We start from the raw sequence: 19,068 nt of genomic DNA on the forward strand, positions 1-19,068 counted from the left end.
CAACTAGCGTAGATACCAAAAGAGCGTTTTCGACAGCTGGTAATTTTTACACAAAATTACTCTTCAGGCTTAATGACAGTACAATTGATATATTATGTTTTTTAAGATCACATCTCAAAAAATTGTATTAGAATTGTACTGAATAGCGATATTGTACAAAAAATTGTACTGAATATCAATATTTACACTTTTTTTGTGTGGTTTAAATAAATAAGGTGTTCTATTACTTTTTTGTGATTCTTTATATACTGTTATAATTTATAAGTCACAAATTATTTTTTGTAATATTTACACTCTCTAATAAAACTAGCAAATAAAACAAAGAAACACGAATGCTTTCTTTCGTTTTCTAAAATTTCTAATACGGTATAAAAAATTTGGTCCGATATTGTAATCCCTACTGGTGATAATCGAAACTACTTAGCGGAATCGAAAGGTGCGATACACCAACATGTGCGTAACATTCCTCCTGATATGCTAAGAGCTACTGTTGAGAATGCAGTAATGAATTTAATACAATTTAATTTGCTTTTAGAAAAGGGTGGACGCCATATTGAACATGCTTTGTAACATGTTTCAGAAGCGATTAAGCACATTTTAAACCGATATCTTCATGTCCTATTTAGTGTTAATATTATTTCATACAGCTCCATTTCCCCCTGTTGGTAAGTTTTAGAATTTTTTTTTTTTTGTCGGAAAAGAATTTTCCATGACATCCTTTAAATTATTAGCAAGTTTGATAAAATTTGGTCCAGAAGTTTTCTTTTTATGACCATTTCAAAGTGGAACTTTAGCTATAACCACCCGTGATACTAGAATTACCCGCTTTAAATACTTAACAATTAAATAATATTATTTACCAACCATTTTAATCACATTTTTACCTTTTAAAAATATTCTGTCTTTTATTTCGTTAACAGCTGAGATACTCTGCACATATAATTGAATTTAAATCAATTTAATAAATTTTTTGGGGGATTTTCTTATAACTCTCTAAATTTAACTAATATCAAATTTTTTCGTGATTATTAATTATGTCATAACTAAATATGTAAATGAATGTTCTTTTGTGTGTCTCATTTGATTAAATTCGATACGCTTTCATGTCAAATCGAGGAATAAATGACAGCAAGATCTTGAATTTCAAAAGTTAAATACAAAGTAGGTTAGATTTTTGCTTTTTACAAAATTTCCGAATATTTTATGTCAAGAAAACTGAACATTCGTTCCTCTTAAAATTAAAAAAAAATCGCTTTATTTTTTTAATTGATAATAATAAAATTTTCCCAATTTCAATAAATTTTTAATGATACACAATAATACTTAACACCTCACCACACTTCCGTTTCTAGAATTCAAATAGAACTTTCTGGTTTGGTATAGATGTTGGTGGACTTTAATTAAAAAAATACACTGCAATCAATTCGGAAGAAACATAATACAAATGACAAAATACAAATACATATAATATAACAGAAAATGATAAAAATTTGAATGAAAAATACTTGGAGTACAATAAAACTGGATGACTGAACATGAGGATGTACTACAGTATGAGTAAAAAAATAAAGCAATTATAAAAATTAAGTACTTGAGGAGACTTAAGAATGCATTATGAATAAAATACACAATAATTTCTACAACAATAATAATTTTAATGACACTAAAAAGAAGTTGTACGATAAAAGGCATTGAATGAAATAATATCATTTGTATTTTATTTCCCTGACAGAAAAAAGCTAATATAAAAAAAGCCTTCTTTCTACATTTTTTTCAAGAACCCACCGGGGGGCACCTCGAAATTGAGGATGAGAAGCTTCCGGCATGGTGGTTGGTTCTTGCCACCATGTGGATATACGAAGAGGTGGGGGTCTGGCTCCTCCCATCGATGACGGAACGTACTTCCTTAGGGAAGGGTTGTACTGTGGCCGGTGATGGCCCTTAGGACTCAACCACAGTTGCCGCCAGTGTTGCTGTCGCGGTGATACGGTCATTCAGTATTTATTATCCGTGTGTATTTGGGAGGGTCGGAGAATCAGTGCTATGGCTGCACTTTTCTCAATTTTTTTACAATCTTTTGAGTAGTTCAGGATGAGTATAATTTTTAAATGTCTATTCACTTTGCAGGAGATTCGATGGTCGCTCACCACACAATGCAAAATTTTCTACTAAAGATGCAGATAATGACAACCAGAAGGAAAACAATTGTGCTTTGAAGTTTAGCAATCAAGTTAACATAAAGCAATTATCTGATTAAAATGTTGAACATTTCATCAAGATAATGTTCATTCATTTTCTAAAAGTGATATTTTATTTTGGAAAGGAGGCATCAAGAAATTATTGCCTAACAAATGCTGTTATCTGTAAAATAAAACCAATCAGAGTGGGCTCTCTAAAACATGTTATATATTTGCATATACTCGAATAAACATGTTATCCCAGAAAACGCCTAGCATAGAAATGGCGTACATTAATTACGAAATATTAATCCTTGGCGAGAATTTAGCAATTTTACTGAATTTATCGTCTCCTACTTGTCGAGTTGTTTGGTGATTAATTCCTGGAATGCGATTAATATTACCCGAAAACATAATTTGTGTTTCAGACACGTTTTTCCCAACCAATTGAAACAAAAAACGGATACAAAACTGCTTTTGTGTCAGTTTTTTTCCATACCAAATTTGATATACTTAAATATTTGTGTTTTTGAGTTATTGTTCTTACAAGTTTCTGAAAGTACAGACCGACAGACAGTCAATCCATTCTTGAATTTGTCTCAAAATTTGACTGGTGTCGACACTGTAGATGTTAAATCTCTGTACGGAATTTTATTTATCTGGATCTCTTCGTTTTGTCATTATTATGTTATATTTCGAACAGGGCCTGTTTCCTCCGAACTGATTTGATTAAAACTTTGACAGAAATCGGCAATTTTGGTGTAAAAGTATTCAATTTCAGTTGTCAAGTTCAAATCTTTCTTGAGTTATTTTTTTCACAGACATACAGATGGATATTTTCCAAAAATGTGTTTTTTGAACTCATGGAGATTCGTAAAAATCTCGAGTTCGCATTTTTTGATGATCACTATACTTTCTCTGTTGCTACGTATACGAGAAATTAAAAAAGGAACATATATTGAACTATAAATTGAATTTTGGTTGATTCTGTAATAAATTGTAAACTGTAATATGTTTGAATTGACAGTATTACATTCGGCAATCAAATAAACATTAAGCAATAATCTGATTAAAATATTGAAAGTCTCCTCAAGGTCAGAAAAAGGGGTAAAGTTGCTTTGAAAAAGAGGCATCAAGAAATCATTGCTTAGCAAATGCTGTTATCTATATTATGAAAACATAACAGGCTGTTGCAAAAGAACTGCTTCCTTTCTAAACTGTCTGGAAAGGAAGTTGTAATAGATCGCTTTGGCTTGTTAGATTGTTCTTGCGAAATTTTTTCACGTCTGTGGTTAAGTAGACATCTTAGAAATTTCAGCAGTAGAGCAGGAAAACGTCACTGAAACATTTTCACTCATCAAATCAATTTGTATTCTTTATATAAGAAACATCTACTCTTCTGTAAAATGTGAGTTTTTCTCTTATATTATCTCATTTGAAAATTTTTATATATATTTTTCGATCATGTAAATAATTCTAAATATTAATTATTGTTTATTTTATTTCTTATCGGTTCCTTTCATATTTAAAATATTAAAATTCGTAAAATAATTAGAGATGTAACAGTGAATATTTTGTGTTCGTCAGGAAATCATGATATCTTTCAGGAATGTTTAATGATATCTTTGATTCCTGAGAGTTAAAAAATGGATATTTGATGTTAGATCGTAGATAATTAAAACCAATGAAATACATAATAGATTTAGAATGGCGCGATTGCATTTAAAATTATTTGCTGAAAGTTCTGACGCCATAGACATTAACAACTGGATTAAAAATAGCTTGAAAGGCAATTTAATTGGCCTAGATTTACTACATTTGAAAGGTAGCTATTTCCTGCATTAGTAACTTAATAAGAAAGTATCTTAAAAAATTTTCATTGATTTTTATTTTTAAAAAATCATTTAAATTTCAACCCTTTTCCCGCCAATTTCAAGGGTAACCGTTTGAATACTAAAAAAGCTAATCAAAGCTTTTCAAATCTAAAAAAATTGGATCAGAAATTTGATTCTCTCTGATTCCAGACAGGGCATCAGTAATAGTATTATTTATTTCTTTCGTCTGCTGAATATCAGAGAAGTAATATTTAGCTGCCATCTTTAACCCGTAACTGGAGACATTAATTTCCTCACGTGGCCAGAGCCATGGAGTCAAAGTGACTCCACTGTTATTTTTTTTATTTATTTACTTATTTATTGTCTTTTGTAAACAACACTGGAATTTATTTTGGAGACGCAATACATTCTGAAAATCAAGTAGTTACCAAAAATATTAATATTAAAAAAGTTAAATTATATGTTATAATATCAAATGGTGGAAAGATGTTATTAGAAAAACCTAAACTATATTTTAATGAGTATTTTCTTCGTTTAGATAATACGAAATGACACTAATGTTAATAATTGTTAGAATTTAACAAAGAAAAGAAAGAATACAATATTTTAAAATATTATTTTAAGAATATTTCTTTCTTTCTTTATTTTTATTTTTATTTGCATTATTCAAAATGAAAAGCAGTTTCAGAGACATGGAGTCTGTGATTCCATAAATAACAACAAAAGCTTTGAAAAAGAATAACTCGGTTATTCGCAAGTGTTCATACTTAGATTTTTGCCAACATACTGCTGAAAGAACAACTTGAAGTGACTGAGGAGATGATTGTATTCAAGGACAAATTACCGCGTAATAATCAGAGCTGATGAACAACACGGAGGCATTTTGACTTTCTTTGACTTAACGAGGATTATATTTATTCAGGTTTTATATAAAAGTATAAATTAAAGGCTTTTTAGCCCTTATATATGGAAGAATTTTGATTCTCTAGCATGTGTCGAAAGATTTTACGGCGCTGTATATGGCCAATAGTTCTCTTTCGTAGGCTGAAAATATTTGAGTGAATTTGTCACTTTGCTGATAGAAAATCAATCGACTACCGATTATGTCGATACTTTTGTATCAGTTAATCACCACGTTTTTAATAAAAAAAATGCGCACTATCTGTTATTTCATTAGGGTTCATTGTTATACGTTGGCGTTTAGAAGTTAATAAAATCACATTTATTAAAAAAACTGAAAATTGTTATGGTTGTTTAGAGGATTGTTTACGAACGTTTAAAAAATGCGCAGTATCTGTTAGTTTATCTGCATTGATGCGAAATAATAATCATGCGCATATAATATAAATAATAAATAAGCAAAGAGTTGTTAGGTTGCTGCTATTAGTTCCTCGAAAGAACTATCAACACGATCTGGGAGTTTGATTATTGATTATTATTTATATTATTTATCGTATTAGTAACATAAATAAATATAATATTCTATAATATAAATGTAAGAATCGATAACATAAATAATAAGTATTAAATAATAACGCGCATACAATTATAAATAAGAGATGTACTCATAATAAAATAAATAATAATCATGCGCATTTATTTTATAAAAAATGCTCAGTATCTGTTAATTCATTATGATTCATTGTTACACGTTAGGGTTTAGAAGTTAATAAATTCACGTTTAATACAAAACTGAAAACTGTTAGGGTTGTTTAGAAGCTTGTTAACAAACATTTTCAAATTACAAAAAAAAAATCGAAATCTGTTGATACTAGTAATAAATCGGAAATGCAATAAATAGTTTAGAGAAATACCATGAGAAAATAAATTATTAAACTGATTTCGCTAATTTTTATTTCATATGAAAGCTAGCTCTAGATACATCATCCCTCCGCTTCCAAGACAACCCTCTGTAGCCCTACGTTTCCAAGAAAAATTGAGGGGGAAAAAACAGTGTTTTCTTGGCAGTGAAAAAAATTCTACCGTGCTCCCTAGATTATACAATGTACCGATTTCAATTGTTTTTATTTCATATGAAAGAATATGAGCTCTAGAAGCATCATCAGTGACCGAATCCTCTCCGTATCTCAGAGAAATCGAGGAGAAAAAACTACCTCATTTTGTTTTCTTTGCAGTGAAAATATTCTACAGTGCTCGCCAATCCATTGTACCGATTTCGTACATTTTTGTTTTCATGATCTCTAGATACATTATCGTTGGTTTTTCCACGAATCTTGATCTGTTACCTATAATTAATTACAACTTCCCGAAATTAATTGAAAGAAAATTGAAGAAATTTGTGCAAATTTTGAAGCTGCGGCCTATGCTTTAGGTACATTTTGGAATTTTTTAAAAAATTGAGATGAACGAGTCGGATAACCCTTGATTAAATGTTTAGGAATCATAAAATTTCATGTGAAATAAAAATTTTCGCAACTATTACTTTAGATAATTTATTTAATTGTTGTGACGTACGAACACCGTTAATATATTTCATAGTTCTACGGAATCCGTTGTTTTCTTACTCAAAAGTTGGATAGTTAAAGAGCATAACAGCCAGTCACAATAATCAATGTTTATACGGTTTAGTTATATGGTAACGTATTGACTGGCTGCAATTTAAAAAAATATCTTAGATATTTAGATGCTCATCGGGTATCTCATATAATTTTCACTATTCATATTTATAATTTTTAGGTTTTATCATCTTATTTCCGTGTTCTTTGCAATCTTGCAAGTATTTGGAAACATATATGCGTGTAACCACAGCGATGTCTCTTTCACCTTACTGGACGTTGCAACGGAAATGATTGCTAAAGCAAAGCTTAATATTCCAGTCTGTAAGCTGATTTATTTTAAAATTGCTTATTTTTGTATTCAAAAAGTATTTAGTCATTAATGCATTTTTCTTCTGGTTACTGGAAATTACAAATTTCTATAATTTATGTTTTTTAATGTATTTTAATTATTTCAGGCTCAACTTCGTCTCCAAGAACGATAACTAAGCCAATAGACTGTGAAGAAGTTTTGCGCAATGGGCATTCCGAAACTGGTATCTACACCGTATGGCCTCGGAGTAGGGTGTCCGATGAGAAATCTTTGCAGGTGTATTGCGACATGGACACCAACGGAGGGGGGTGGACTGTAGGTCATGCACTGTTTTATTCGCGATTTTACTGTTTCATTGGCAATTTTATTTTAATTACACTCAGGCCGCGGTGGCCTCGTGGTAAGGTCTCGCTTTCCGAGTCGGAGGTTTTCAGATTCGAAACCCGAAGATTACATCGAAGAACCATCGTGTAAGCAGGTCTGGTATACGTTAAATGCGTCGGGGCCAAACGTCCTCCCGCTGATGTGGTGTGGAAGTTTGAAGAGGAGGTTCTAGATCAGGTATCGTCCTCCTCACCTGACAGCGATTCAAAATTACGAGGTTTGCCCAAAAATAGCCGTAATGTTGCTTTAAAACGAATAGTTAATATAACTAAACTAATTTCACTCCTTGAGGAAATTTGATTATCAAATTCAATAAAAAAATGAATGAATAAATGAAGCATGCGAACGAGGAAACTTAAACTATATCCTTTAAAACACAATAAAGAATAATTTTTTTAGGATGCACGACGGATTTAGCATGCACGCTGGTCTTCAATGAAATCGGGCTCGAACCTGAAACCCTCCGATTCCGAAACCTTACCACCAGGCCCTACAGATATGTAACAAAAGTAAAGCAAGATAAAAGTACATAAACAAATAGCAGAAGCGATTATAAAATTCTTTTCAAAATAATGTATGCAACAGACACAAAGGAATATCAAAAAGGCACAAAAAGGTATAATATAATAAAATGTAGTCAGTGGGAGTAGTTTCCACAAAGCTTTCTCGCTTTCTACCTGATAAAGGTGTTATATCCCCCCCCCTGATTAAGACTGTGGGCTTTGGAAAAGACTGTAAATGTCCGGAGTGCTCAGGATTTTATTTTATTACAATATTACTTTCTCTTTGTATGATTCTTATAAAAGAATATATGAAAACTTAAAAGATAAGATCAAAATAATCCATGCCTGTAATAGAAAGTGCATGGATGTATGCACGTATGTCTGCGGTATGCATACAAATTTAACTTTCTTATAGACAAGAAATTTGGTTTATAGGGGATCGTAATAGTAGATCAATCCATCTTGTAGCTCGAGAATCTAGACATTCTTTTATTCAATGCTTTATATTGTTTTCGATCATTTTTCGCCCTGTTTGTCCTTAATATGACTCCTAGTGAATTGTAGAAAAGAATCTGCATAGTTGAAAAGAACCAACAATGAAGATATACAAGTTTTGTTACGCTTCTGACATAATTTACTGAATTTTGAAATATATATATATATATATTAGTCACTTTTTACGAAAATTTAAAAACAAAAATGTCCCGTATAAGACATTTTAATTCAGTTTCCTATTCAAATTTTTTGAAGTTATTACTCCAGGATTTTCCTTAATTTAGAACAATAAAAATCAAAATTTCTTCTCTATTGATTTTAATTAATTATTTTCCGGTTGAAATCAAAGCGTTTTTTCGCTGATTCACTCAGTTGTTAATACGTTTAGACTGTTTATATGTTTGAAACGGCGGGAAGTCTGTAACAATGGTTTCTTTTTAGTTAGATAGTTGGAGAAAAATGAATTTGTTGTGCAGTTTCGATTATAAGGAATTTAAAATCAACACGGAAGAAAATGTGATTTCAAATGATTTTCAACTTAATTGTTGTCGCTCCAAATGTAGAAAGTATCAAACATATACAGGGTGATTCAAAACTTTGTTCAAATTTCGTGGGAAAGTAGGGATTACGCCAAGAAACCGATTTCACTTAGGAAAGTATGTCCGCAAACATCAATTGCATGGACAAAAATAGACAAGTAAAGTGAATACAAAGAAATAGCAAATTTAAGTGGTAACGAATGTGATTTTTATTCCAACAAGATAAAAAGTAAGTAATCAAAATTGCCACCATTTACAAACAACAGGATTCACAGCGCATTTGCATTCCTCTTGCAATATCCGCGACACTGCAGATTGAGAGACCCCAAACAGCTTGAAAAATTTCTCGTGTACTGGTATTCGGGTTATCTTCGATGGACAGTAGGACAGTCGTCTTCTCCCCGTATACAGCATGTTACTGTGCAATGAACCACTTTCGCATAATTTGCGGAGTTGTCGGGTGAGCTAAACTGGTTAGGTACAAACAGCGCTCTCTACATATACATGCGTACATTTGTGGACATATTTTCCTATGTGAAATCGATTTCCTGAATTTTGAATCACCCTGTATATCTAGAAGTTTCAAATGAATTATTTCTGATGATGTAAACTATCTTGATTTTTATATGCCATGAAATTATATATTTAACCTTTCAAATGTTTTTCTCTTTCTCTTTTTTCTTTGGATTTTTGTTATTTGTAGATCACAATCATATTCTTCTGAAATAAAATTAATTATATTTCTTAAAATTAATTAAAACCAAATATAAAAAAAATGCATGGCAATAAAATTTGTATTATTGAAAAGATACTTGTTTAAATTAATTAAGATGATTTTTGTGTTTTAATTATTTATTATCAAAATCACAAAAAACAATTAAAATCAAAATTATTTTTGCATCATGTTTACAGTTTTGTTTTATGTTTTTATTTTCCACTTTGACTTCATTAACTTTCATCACCTCAAGGACAAAATCTGACAGTATCTGCTGTTATGAAAATAATCTAACACACCTATTAGAAACAACTGATAGTTCTGAATAAATTTGTTATTAAATGAGTAAAAAAAATATGACTTTCTACCTGTATATGACAAGTAATATTCATTTTGGTCCGGAATAAGAAATTTAATGATGTTTCTTTTTTTTCCAAAGCTTTTTTACTCTATTAAAATCTTTTCTTTTCATAAAAAGCACATATATTGTTGCCCTGCTTTTTAAGGTGTGGTTTTGCTTTATGAGGATAGCATAAAGGTGCCGAAGATATATTTTAATGACATATCTTGGTCAAAAAAGAAAAGCTAGATATTTTTAAGTTTTAAATTACTGCATAATAGATAAAAATATTTTTTAACTTTTTTTTAACTTGCCTCTACCATTTTTTAAATTAAAAATTAAGTATCTAAGAATCGTCTGTAGATATTCAAGTTAGTGAAATCTGATTTAAAATGTTTTTCAAACAAGGGTGATAAATTTAAGTACTATAAAAAAAACTACTGGATTTATAATAGGATTATTTTATTACCATATGTTATATTCATAAGATATCTCCTTTATGTTATTGGTTTTTTTTTTTTTTGCATTATAAATCCAAAAATGTGTTGCTGAATATATGACTTTTTAATGTGTTTTTTATATTCAAATTGAAAGTCATTTCATCAACACATGTACTGATTTTTCATAGGTAATTCAACGAAGAGGAGATTTCGGTAGAGCCCGAGATTATTTCTTCAAAGACTGGGAAAGTTACAAGAAAGGCTTCGGTGATATTGAAAAAGATTTTTGGTTTGGTAAGATGTTTCAAGAAATATCTGCATCGAAACGGAATCAATTTAACAAATTTTTCAACACAATTTTATTTCATTCCGGAATATTGTTGATATCATAGAAAGCTATATTAATTTTTTTAATCGAAAAGTTTAAAATGTCACTCCTTTGTCTTGATTTCACGTAATTCCTTTATAGTTTTCTGGATGTAATGTCTCAACCTTTCAATTTTTACTACTTTTATCTACTTTTGGTTTGATAAGATGATTTAAGAAATATCTGCATCCGAAGGAAAGCAATTAACAGATTTTTCAAGATAATTTTATTTTATTCCAGAATAATGCTTGCATTCTAGAAAGCTATATTACTTTTTTTTAAATAGAAAAGTTTGAAATGCCACGCCTTTGTCATGATTTCACGTAATTCCTTTATAGTTTTATGCATGAAATGTCTCAACTTAAATTTTTACTGCTTTTTATCTACTTTTGATTTGGTAAGGCATTTTAAGAAATATCTGCATCTAAAGGAGAGCAATTTAACACATTTTTCAAGACAGAACAGAATCTATTCATATATAATATTTCCTCGCCTTTGAAGCATATTAGCTGTTATATTCAATCATATTGTTTCTAATATAATGATGAAATTAATCAATTTGTTGTTTTTTCAGGGAACGATAACATATTTGCCTTGACCAGTCAACGTTTGTACTCAATTCGATTTGATTTGAAGGCAGTCGATGGAGAAACAAGCTATGCTCTGTACGATACTTTCTGGATCGACGATGAAGATCACAGTTATGCGCTGCATATCAAAGATTATTCAGGAAACGCAGGTTCGAAAAGCCCATTTTAAAATATCGTGAATTCTATTTTTCTGATGAATTTGTAATGTTAACAAGTATGAGAATGGTCATTTTATGTACTTCGAAAATACTAATAACATTTTAAATTAAGAATTTCATAATGTTAAAAAATATTAGAATGGTCCTTTTATGTACTTCGAAAATACTAATAACATTTTAAATTAAGAATTTCATAATGTTAACAAATATTAGAATGGTCATTTTATGTACTTCGAAAATACTAATAACATTTTAAATTAAGAATTTCATAATGTTAACAAATATTAGAATAGTCATTTTATGTACTTCGAAAATACTAATAACATTTTAAATTTTTATATACATTCTGAGCGTTGAAAAATATTTGGCAATTGAATTTTTAAAGTTAGTTCTAATACTTTAAAGGTTCAGCTACTTTGTCTATATAACTGAATTTAAATTAATTTAATAAATTATGTTAGTAGAAACATTCTTTTTCTTCTGTATCCAAGTAACAACAAAAGTCAGCATATTCATTAATTATTATACCACATCCCTCTATATAAGTCTGCATGCGTATGTGTGTTCTCTATAAAAGTCCACAGATATTTCTCAAATATTAATGAAACTGATCATCTTAATTAAGGAATTTGCAAATCAGATTTTTTATTTATTTAGGTTCCAGATGGCAGCACTCGTCTGGAACCAAAATTTGATTGATTTAATCACATAGTTGATAATAAAGTTACGAAAATATTAAAACAGTATAACACCCATCTTGATGTGTATAACTGTTTAAACTTTTTTTTTCAGTTTATGCTAACTGAATAAAGTGATTTTTTTTTCATTTCTAAAGTTTAGAATATAATAATATTTTTTCGCACCAAACGCAAATTAGTGGTATTTCTAATGCATTAGCAAACATTTACTCTTTGGTTTGCTTTCTAATTGAAGATTTTGGTTTCATTATAATTTCGCAATTATTATAATTTGTTTTTATTTTAGATATCCAGGTTAATAAGTGTATGAAAAAATTATTATTCCCAAAATTCAACATTTGGAAGATTCTGAAATTTAACTGCTTCTGATTGATATTTTTGTTGAATTAAAAAAGACAATGTATGTTCAACAAACTGGAATTTTTTATATGATCTTCAATTTTGGTATAGGAGTGAAAACGCTTGGAATCTAATAAACATTCCGGTTCTTCGTTTATTTCGAAAGAAGTATGGAAAAAGTAACTAATTTTCACTTGAATTTCAATTTCTATTAAATTCATATTCGTCTGTATTATTTAAAGATAATATACAATTTAAAATAGTTAATAATCCCACATAAACAGTTTAACATTTAAGAAAAAAGCATGTCGGGTTATACAAAACTGTCATCAAAAACAACCAATTTTTAAATAAAATTATTTTTTAACTTCATCTTTTAATAAAATAGTAGACATTTCAATAAATTCAAATTTTAAATTATCTAAATAATTTTCTAAGGATAAAAGCATTTTTATTAATTTTTATAATTTATATATACACTGATGTGCAAAACTTAAGCAACGATATAAATTTTAAGCAGGTAGTCATGAAATTGCAGAAAAGGGGTTATTACGATTCAGTATTTACAATTCAGTAAAAAGATGATGCGTATGCAAATGTCAGGAACAAAACATCATAGGCGACGTGAGTGTACGCAAAACGTGTGCTGTCGGCTCGCAAACTCAAGGCTACAAGGAAAGGAAGAACGAAGGCGCAAAAAAAGACATTCGCTTCAAGTGCAAGTTAGTTCTTTCGTGAAATATGGCTAGTAGAAGTCACTTATATGACTCCACACGTGGAAGAATGATTGGAAAGCTGGAGGAGGGGCGCAGTTTGAAGAGTTCGGGATCAACAAAAGTGTCGTTTCGCGCTCTTGGAAATCCTTCTAAATCATTGGTGCAGTTGTTTGAAAGGTTGGTGGTGGCCGCCCTAGGAAAACAACTGCAGTGGATGACCGATATATCGTCCTGCAGACGAAAAGAGCCCGATACCAGTCAGCTTGAGCCACTGCTCAGCCACTGTGTACAGAAACAAGACGACAAGTGTCGCGGTTTACTGTGGTCAGGTGCCTTAAGAAAGGTGGTCTATTCGCCCACCAACCTGAACGTTGCATCCCTTTGGAAGTTGGCCATCGGTAGCACGGTTTAGAATGGTATAAGGAGCACAAAAACTGGATATCTCATCAAGGGAGTCGTGCCCTCCTTAAGGATGAGAGTCGTTTCAGTGCAATAAGTGATTCTCCAGTTGATTTAGAAACAGGTCGGGATACGGTTTCATCCCAGTAACATCATGGAAAGAGACAGCTACCGGAGTCCTGGAGTTGTCATCGGGGAGGCATTATGCTGAACCGATGGACTGAGCTCCAGGATTTCGATAGAGGTTCTGTAACCGAAGAACGTTATTGTAAGGAGGTGATTCTTCACCATGTGCGTCTGTTCCGTGGTGCTATTCGACTAGACTTCATTTTTATGGATGACAGTGCACGGCCACACCGGACTGCTAATGATCAGCAGTTACTGGAAAGTGAAGATATCACTCGATTGGATTGATCAGCATTCTCTCCTGATTTAAATCCCATAGAACAACAGATACTGATTGAGGAATGGGCACTCTTACCTCAAGAACTGTTGGACAATCTTGTACTGAGTTTGGAAAGACGATCCAAAACAACCATTACAGTAAGGGTAGGGCATATCTCATACTAAGGTACATATGCTTGTTGTTTTTTCTCTTGAACAGACAATCATATGTAGCTATACTATGAGTTCAATAAAGCCTTTTCTTGTTTGATTCCATACAATATGCATTGTATTCATTTTTGAGTAACTATGCTTTCGTCATCGTTTAAGTACAAAATGCTGTCACTCATTTCTGAATTTCATGTCTCTCAGATGGTTTTTCGTGAGTTATGGCAAAAAAAGCACCTGTTGCTTAAGTTTTGCACACCAGGGTATATACAAATATATCAATCAATTATATCAAAAATTTATGTAAACATTGTGCTTTCTTTGAGATTGGTAAATAGCGAGTCACCTGACCCATGATATTTGAGATCTGTTTTGCCAATAGCTGTTTGAAATATTTAATGAAAATTTTATTACGTAATATTTATATTACATTTGAAGTCAACTTCAAGTGTAATGGATTAAGTAAATCGTGATTGAAAAAAGGGAAAAGTAAAGCTTTAATTAACATAAATTAACAGCAAATAAGTTTTAAAATTTTTATTCGTTAATTTTATTTTTAGACATAAAAATTATAGATACAAAGATGAATAAAGAAAACGGAAAATACATGTTCTCATCATGAAAAGATCTAGCATTGAATGAATGTCTAGTGGAGTTTAAAAACAATACGTACAGTATTGGACAACATCAAGGTTGGCAAACGAAACCGAGCAGGAGACGCAGTTCCGTTGCAAGGATATATAAATATTTCATTCTCAGGACACGGGGAAGAAAACGAATTAAATAACTATTCCTATAAAGTAGTTTTCAAGATACATTGCCTTGGATAAAACTATTTTTATTGTATCTAAGTTCTTTAAAAGAAAAATTAGCATTTGAATAAAAAACAATTAATGAATGTTTCTCAATCTTCGTATTATTTTCCGATGGTTACTGATTTACTGCATTTTAGAATCTTAATCTCACTTTACAGGAGATTCGATGGCCGCCCACCACAACAACGCGAAGTTTTCTACTGAAGATGTCGATAACGACAACCGTGAAAACGAGAATTGTGCGTTGAAGTTCAAAGGTGCCTGGTGGTATAACTCCTGTCACCTTTCAAATCTGAATGGCCTTTATTTGAAGGGACATCATGAAAGTTATGCAGATGGCGTCAACTGGTACAGCTGGAAGGACCAAAACGAGTCGCTTGAGTTTACTGAAATGAAGATACGTCCAAGTAATTTTATCAAAAATGATATAACTATGAATACGCCTCCAAATCTCTGACACTTTACTTTTAAATCTCTTATTAGCATGACACTTACTTTTCTAATTAAACTTGAAATCATTACTGTTTTCATAATTGATTACAAGTGATGTATTTTACTTAGTTTTTAATAAAATTTTCTAATTAGTGGAGCGTTGATGTTGATTGTTGCATACTTCGCTCTTGTCAAAACCCTAACAAAAAATTTTAAAAATAGTCCCAATAACGTATAAAAGATCAGGTATTCTCTCAATTTTTAATTTTTTGTTTTGTTTGGTATAGGGCACCTAGTGTAGATTGGTGCTCAGGAACACTAGTATATTTCTAAAACTGTGATTGGATAGGTTCAACATCAAATGGATAGATTTCTATCTTCAATGCTTATATGGGAAGTTATACCTACATCCCTTCAGACATATGGCGTGGTAATTCTTAGACCAGGGCATATTTTTAAGTCATGCTTAATCCGAAGTAATTTAAGAATAAACTCTTACCATCTCATCTAAGTGATGTTTAATCTGAGTTTGAATTATATATCTCTAATATTTTGCAGTGATTCCGATTGGTCCAAGGGATTTATTCCAAAGACTGCAAGAAAAATCGTTTCCTCGAAGTTTCCTCACATTCTCTCTAATAAATGTACTTGTACAACTATTAAACGCATACACACGCAAATAATATTTATGAAAAAAATTATTATAATGCCAACTTTGGCGATTAATTGCTGATATGTGATAACAACAAAAAAAATACGTTTTACGAAAAATGCGTTTTTCGGATTCAAGGAGGTATGAAACGTGAAGATTCGTCCAAATCTCAAGTTCGAATTAGAATACTTTCCCGAAATAACGTTTGCATATTTCGCTTACAAGCAAGCAAAAGTTTATTTTCCTTAACAATATTAAGTTTTGAAGTAATTTCCTATCGGTTTTGCATGACAACTTGTTTTAAGTAAAACGACTAAATGTGATTTATTAACATATAATTTCTACAAGTATCAATGTCTTATAAATCCAGTATGATTTACAATACATTGGTATTCGTATAATTTATAAAGATGGATTTTTTTTTTTTACTTTCTCGTGTTCATAGTATATGAGAAAATAAAAAGGTTAATAACGATAATTGCCGATTATCTAATATCTGGACAGAGTTTAATGGAACTCGGCGTATTACATAAAGTTAAGTATCGTACGATAGTTATGCTCTTATTGCAGGATCGTAATGCTCTACTACAAGATTAACCTGTTGCAAAGTATTAGTGCTCAGTTTGAAGCATTTGCCTAATATTTGCTTGTATAAGGTGTAATGCTGAAGTTATGAATTAAAAATATTATAGCCATGGTTCAGATATTTTTGCATGATGATTCAATACAATTTGTAGAAAAACTGTTTTTCTATGTTTGCGATCACATGATATCTTTCATCTAACGCATTTAAATAAAAAATATCATAGATAGAATTTCATATTTTACTAGTATTTTATGTAATATATATTATTAAAGGAAAACTATGCTAGATATAGATGTTAATCTAATATAATAATGTATAGATAATTAATTAATTATATTTACAAAAAATCATATTATAACTTTTAGAAGAAAGATGTGATCGTTTAGCAGTTTTTTTTTCTTCAAATTTTTAGTGGGGGAGGATTAAGGAGGGAAACTCTCCCTTCGAGGGGGGGGGGGCTTCTCGGTTCTCATATCCTTAAGATCAAATAATATCCGATCAAAATTTTGAAAAAAAAATGTGCATGATGTGTTTTTTAATTTTTTTTCTTATTTTGTCTATTTGCAACAGATTATTGGATCAGTTTTGAAAGTAATCATAGCGAACCTGATATTTTGTAGAAGAAGGAATATATAAGAGAAAAGGTATAATGTATCAAAAAGAAAATGGTAAATTTATTGTTAGTCTTGCACTTTAGTATTCGGTGTTTTCGAAATATTATCCGAATTCTAATACAATTTTAAAGTTCTTTACAACCATTTAATCTTAGATTTTGATTTTTAAAGGTATCCCCAAATTAACGCAAGATTTGAATTTGCTACGAGTCGTGCAGTAAAGTATAGGCAACCCTATTAAAAAGCATTTGGCATCTGATAGTTTCAATTCTGTTCAAATTCATTTACTTAATTTTTTATTTCAAAATAAACGTTTACCGAATAAAGTCATAAGAATGCTTTTTTCAAGCTCATGAAACATTTGCGTGGAGTAATAAAGTTTTAATTACAAATGATGCAGAAACAAGGAGAAAGGAATTATCTGCGCTGCGGCTATCACACAACAATAGAACAACAAATTTCCTGATCAGTCTCTGATCTCAACAGTACTTTTACATGCGAATAACTAGCAATCTTCTTTTTCCAGATTTGTACAGACAGGCATTGATTATGTCTTATTCACAGATATAAGTTTCACAAGTTCGTATTAATATTATTAATAAACGCGCTTGATTAGTTGCATTAATCCGACAAAAATTGTTGTTCTCTCAAAATAAGATTAAATTCTTAGAACTTATTTGGATCCCAGGCTCAGGTAACACAGCCTGTTGCACAATATTGTGCGATATTATATGATATGAAACAATATTCCACAATATTAAACAATATTGCGAATATTGATCAATGCGATACAATATTGTACTTTTGTGTGCTACTAGGGAATCATGATAGTATCTCAAAAAACGAACAAGCGAATTGTTTAACTCGAAAAAACCAAACTTCTGAAACTTGAAAAGGATATCTATCGAAGGTGTCAAAAAAAAAACGAAAGGCTGGGCCGTTTTACACTGAAGAACGTTTTTTACATGACTGGAATTTACAGGGTTCTGAGGGTAGAAAATCAGACGGTTTCTTATTGGCTGAGTTTAGTGATGACGCGAGCGCCGCCAGGATGACACTCCGGACACTACAAATATGTGTAAGTTTAATAATTAAGATTTAAAAAAACTTTCCACTGTTTTTAAGCAACTTGTATGTTCTGTAAGTTTCATCAAATCCACACAATCTGTTACCTATCTCGAAGACTCCAGAATAATTCTGTAGTTGGCAACAGTTTTTTTTTTTTTTTACACTATGTAATTCAAAAAAAAAAAAGGATGCAAAATGATTGTTCCATTTTGATTGAAAATATTAATTAATTTTCATAATTTTTCTTCAGCAAAACTGGAGTTACAATGAAACTTTATGAGGCTTTATTTATGTTAAATATCATATATTATATTCATAGTTATCATTATTCCATATAGGATATAAAGGGTTAAAAATACCAATTCTTGATAAAAATCTGATTTTTTTTTATCAAAACCGATTATTTAATATTTTAATTTCGTAATTAGTTTTGTAATTACATAGAAGGTGAAAAAAATTAACTAGCACCGTAACCATAGACATCATATTTAAACAACAAAGCTCTTAAACACTGTGTCATGGTAATAGACAGAGTATTGTTCAAACGTATATATATATGTATAAATCTGATTTTTTCAGGCTCTATTCAAATCTTATTCATGGCATACACTGAAAATGAATCGAACCGATGATCAAATGAGAATACATGCTTCCCCCTCCCCATTAAATATCAGATTATGTACAGTTGCGTTAACCTGATATCAGTGAACATATAAAACGATTTCATTGCGCAAATGTTATTTGCATAAATCAGTTTTCATGAATCCTTTTATTAGCATTGAGACATTGTCCGAGATTCTCAAATAATAACTATTTTTTTTAAAT

General features: G+C 30.7%; 1 protein-coding gene across 1 annotated transcript; it reads left to right on the forward strand.

Moving 5' to 3' along the window:
* Nucleotides 1-3,390: 3,390 nt before the first annotated feature.
* On the forward strand, nucleotides 3,391-15,478 carry LOC129985280 (techylectin-5A-like). Its single transcript, XM_056095250.1, has 6 exons — nucleotides 3,391-3,585; nucleotides 6,710-6,852; nucleotides 6,987-7,156; nucleotides 10,446-10,551; nucleotides 11,199-11,363; nucleotides 15,050-15,478. Coding segments are annotated over exons 1-6 (885 nt in total). The 5' UTR covers nucleotides 3,391-3,583; the 3' UTR covers nucleotides 15,349-15,478.
* Nucleotides 15,479-19,068: the final 3,590 nt, after the last annotated feature.

The sequence above is a fragment of the Argiope bruennichi genome, chromosome 9, assembly GCF_947563725.1.
Source record: "Argiope bruennichi chromosome 9, qqArgBrue1.1, whole genome shotgun sequence".
NCBI classification, from domain to species: Eukaryota; Metazoa; Arthropoda; class Arachnida; order Araneae; family Araneidae; genus Argiope; species Argiope bruennichi.

What these genes read in the sequence shown, in the direction of transcription:
- LOC129985280 (XM_056095250.1), top strand. An exon ending in CCAACGGAGGGGGGTGGACT is followed by an intron (nt 7,157 to 10,445) that starts GTAGGTCATGCA and finishes GATTTTTCATAG; the next exon opens with GTAATTCAACGAAGAGGAGA. An exon ending in AGATTATTCAGGAAACGCAG is followed by an intron (nt 11,364 to 15,049) that starts GTTCGAAAAGCC and finishes CTCACTTTACAG; the next exon opens with GAGATTCGATGGCCGCCCAC.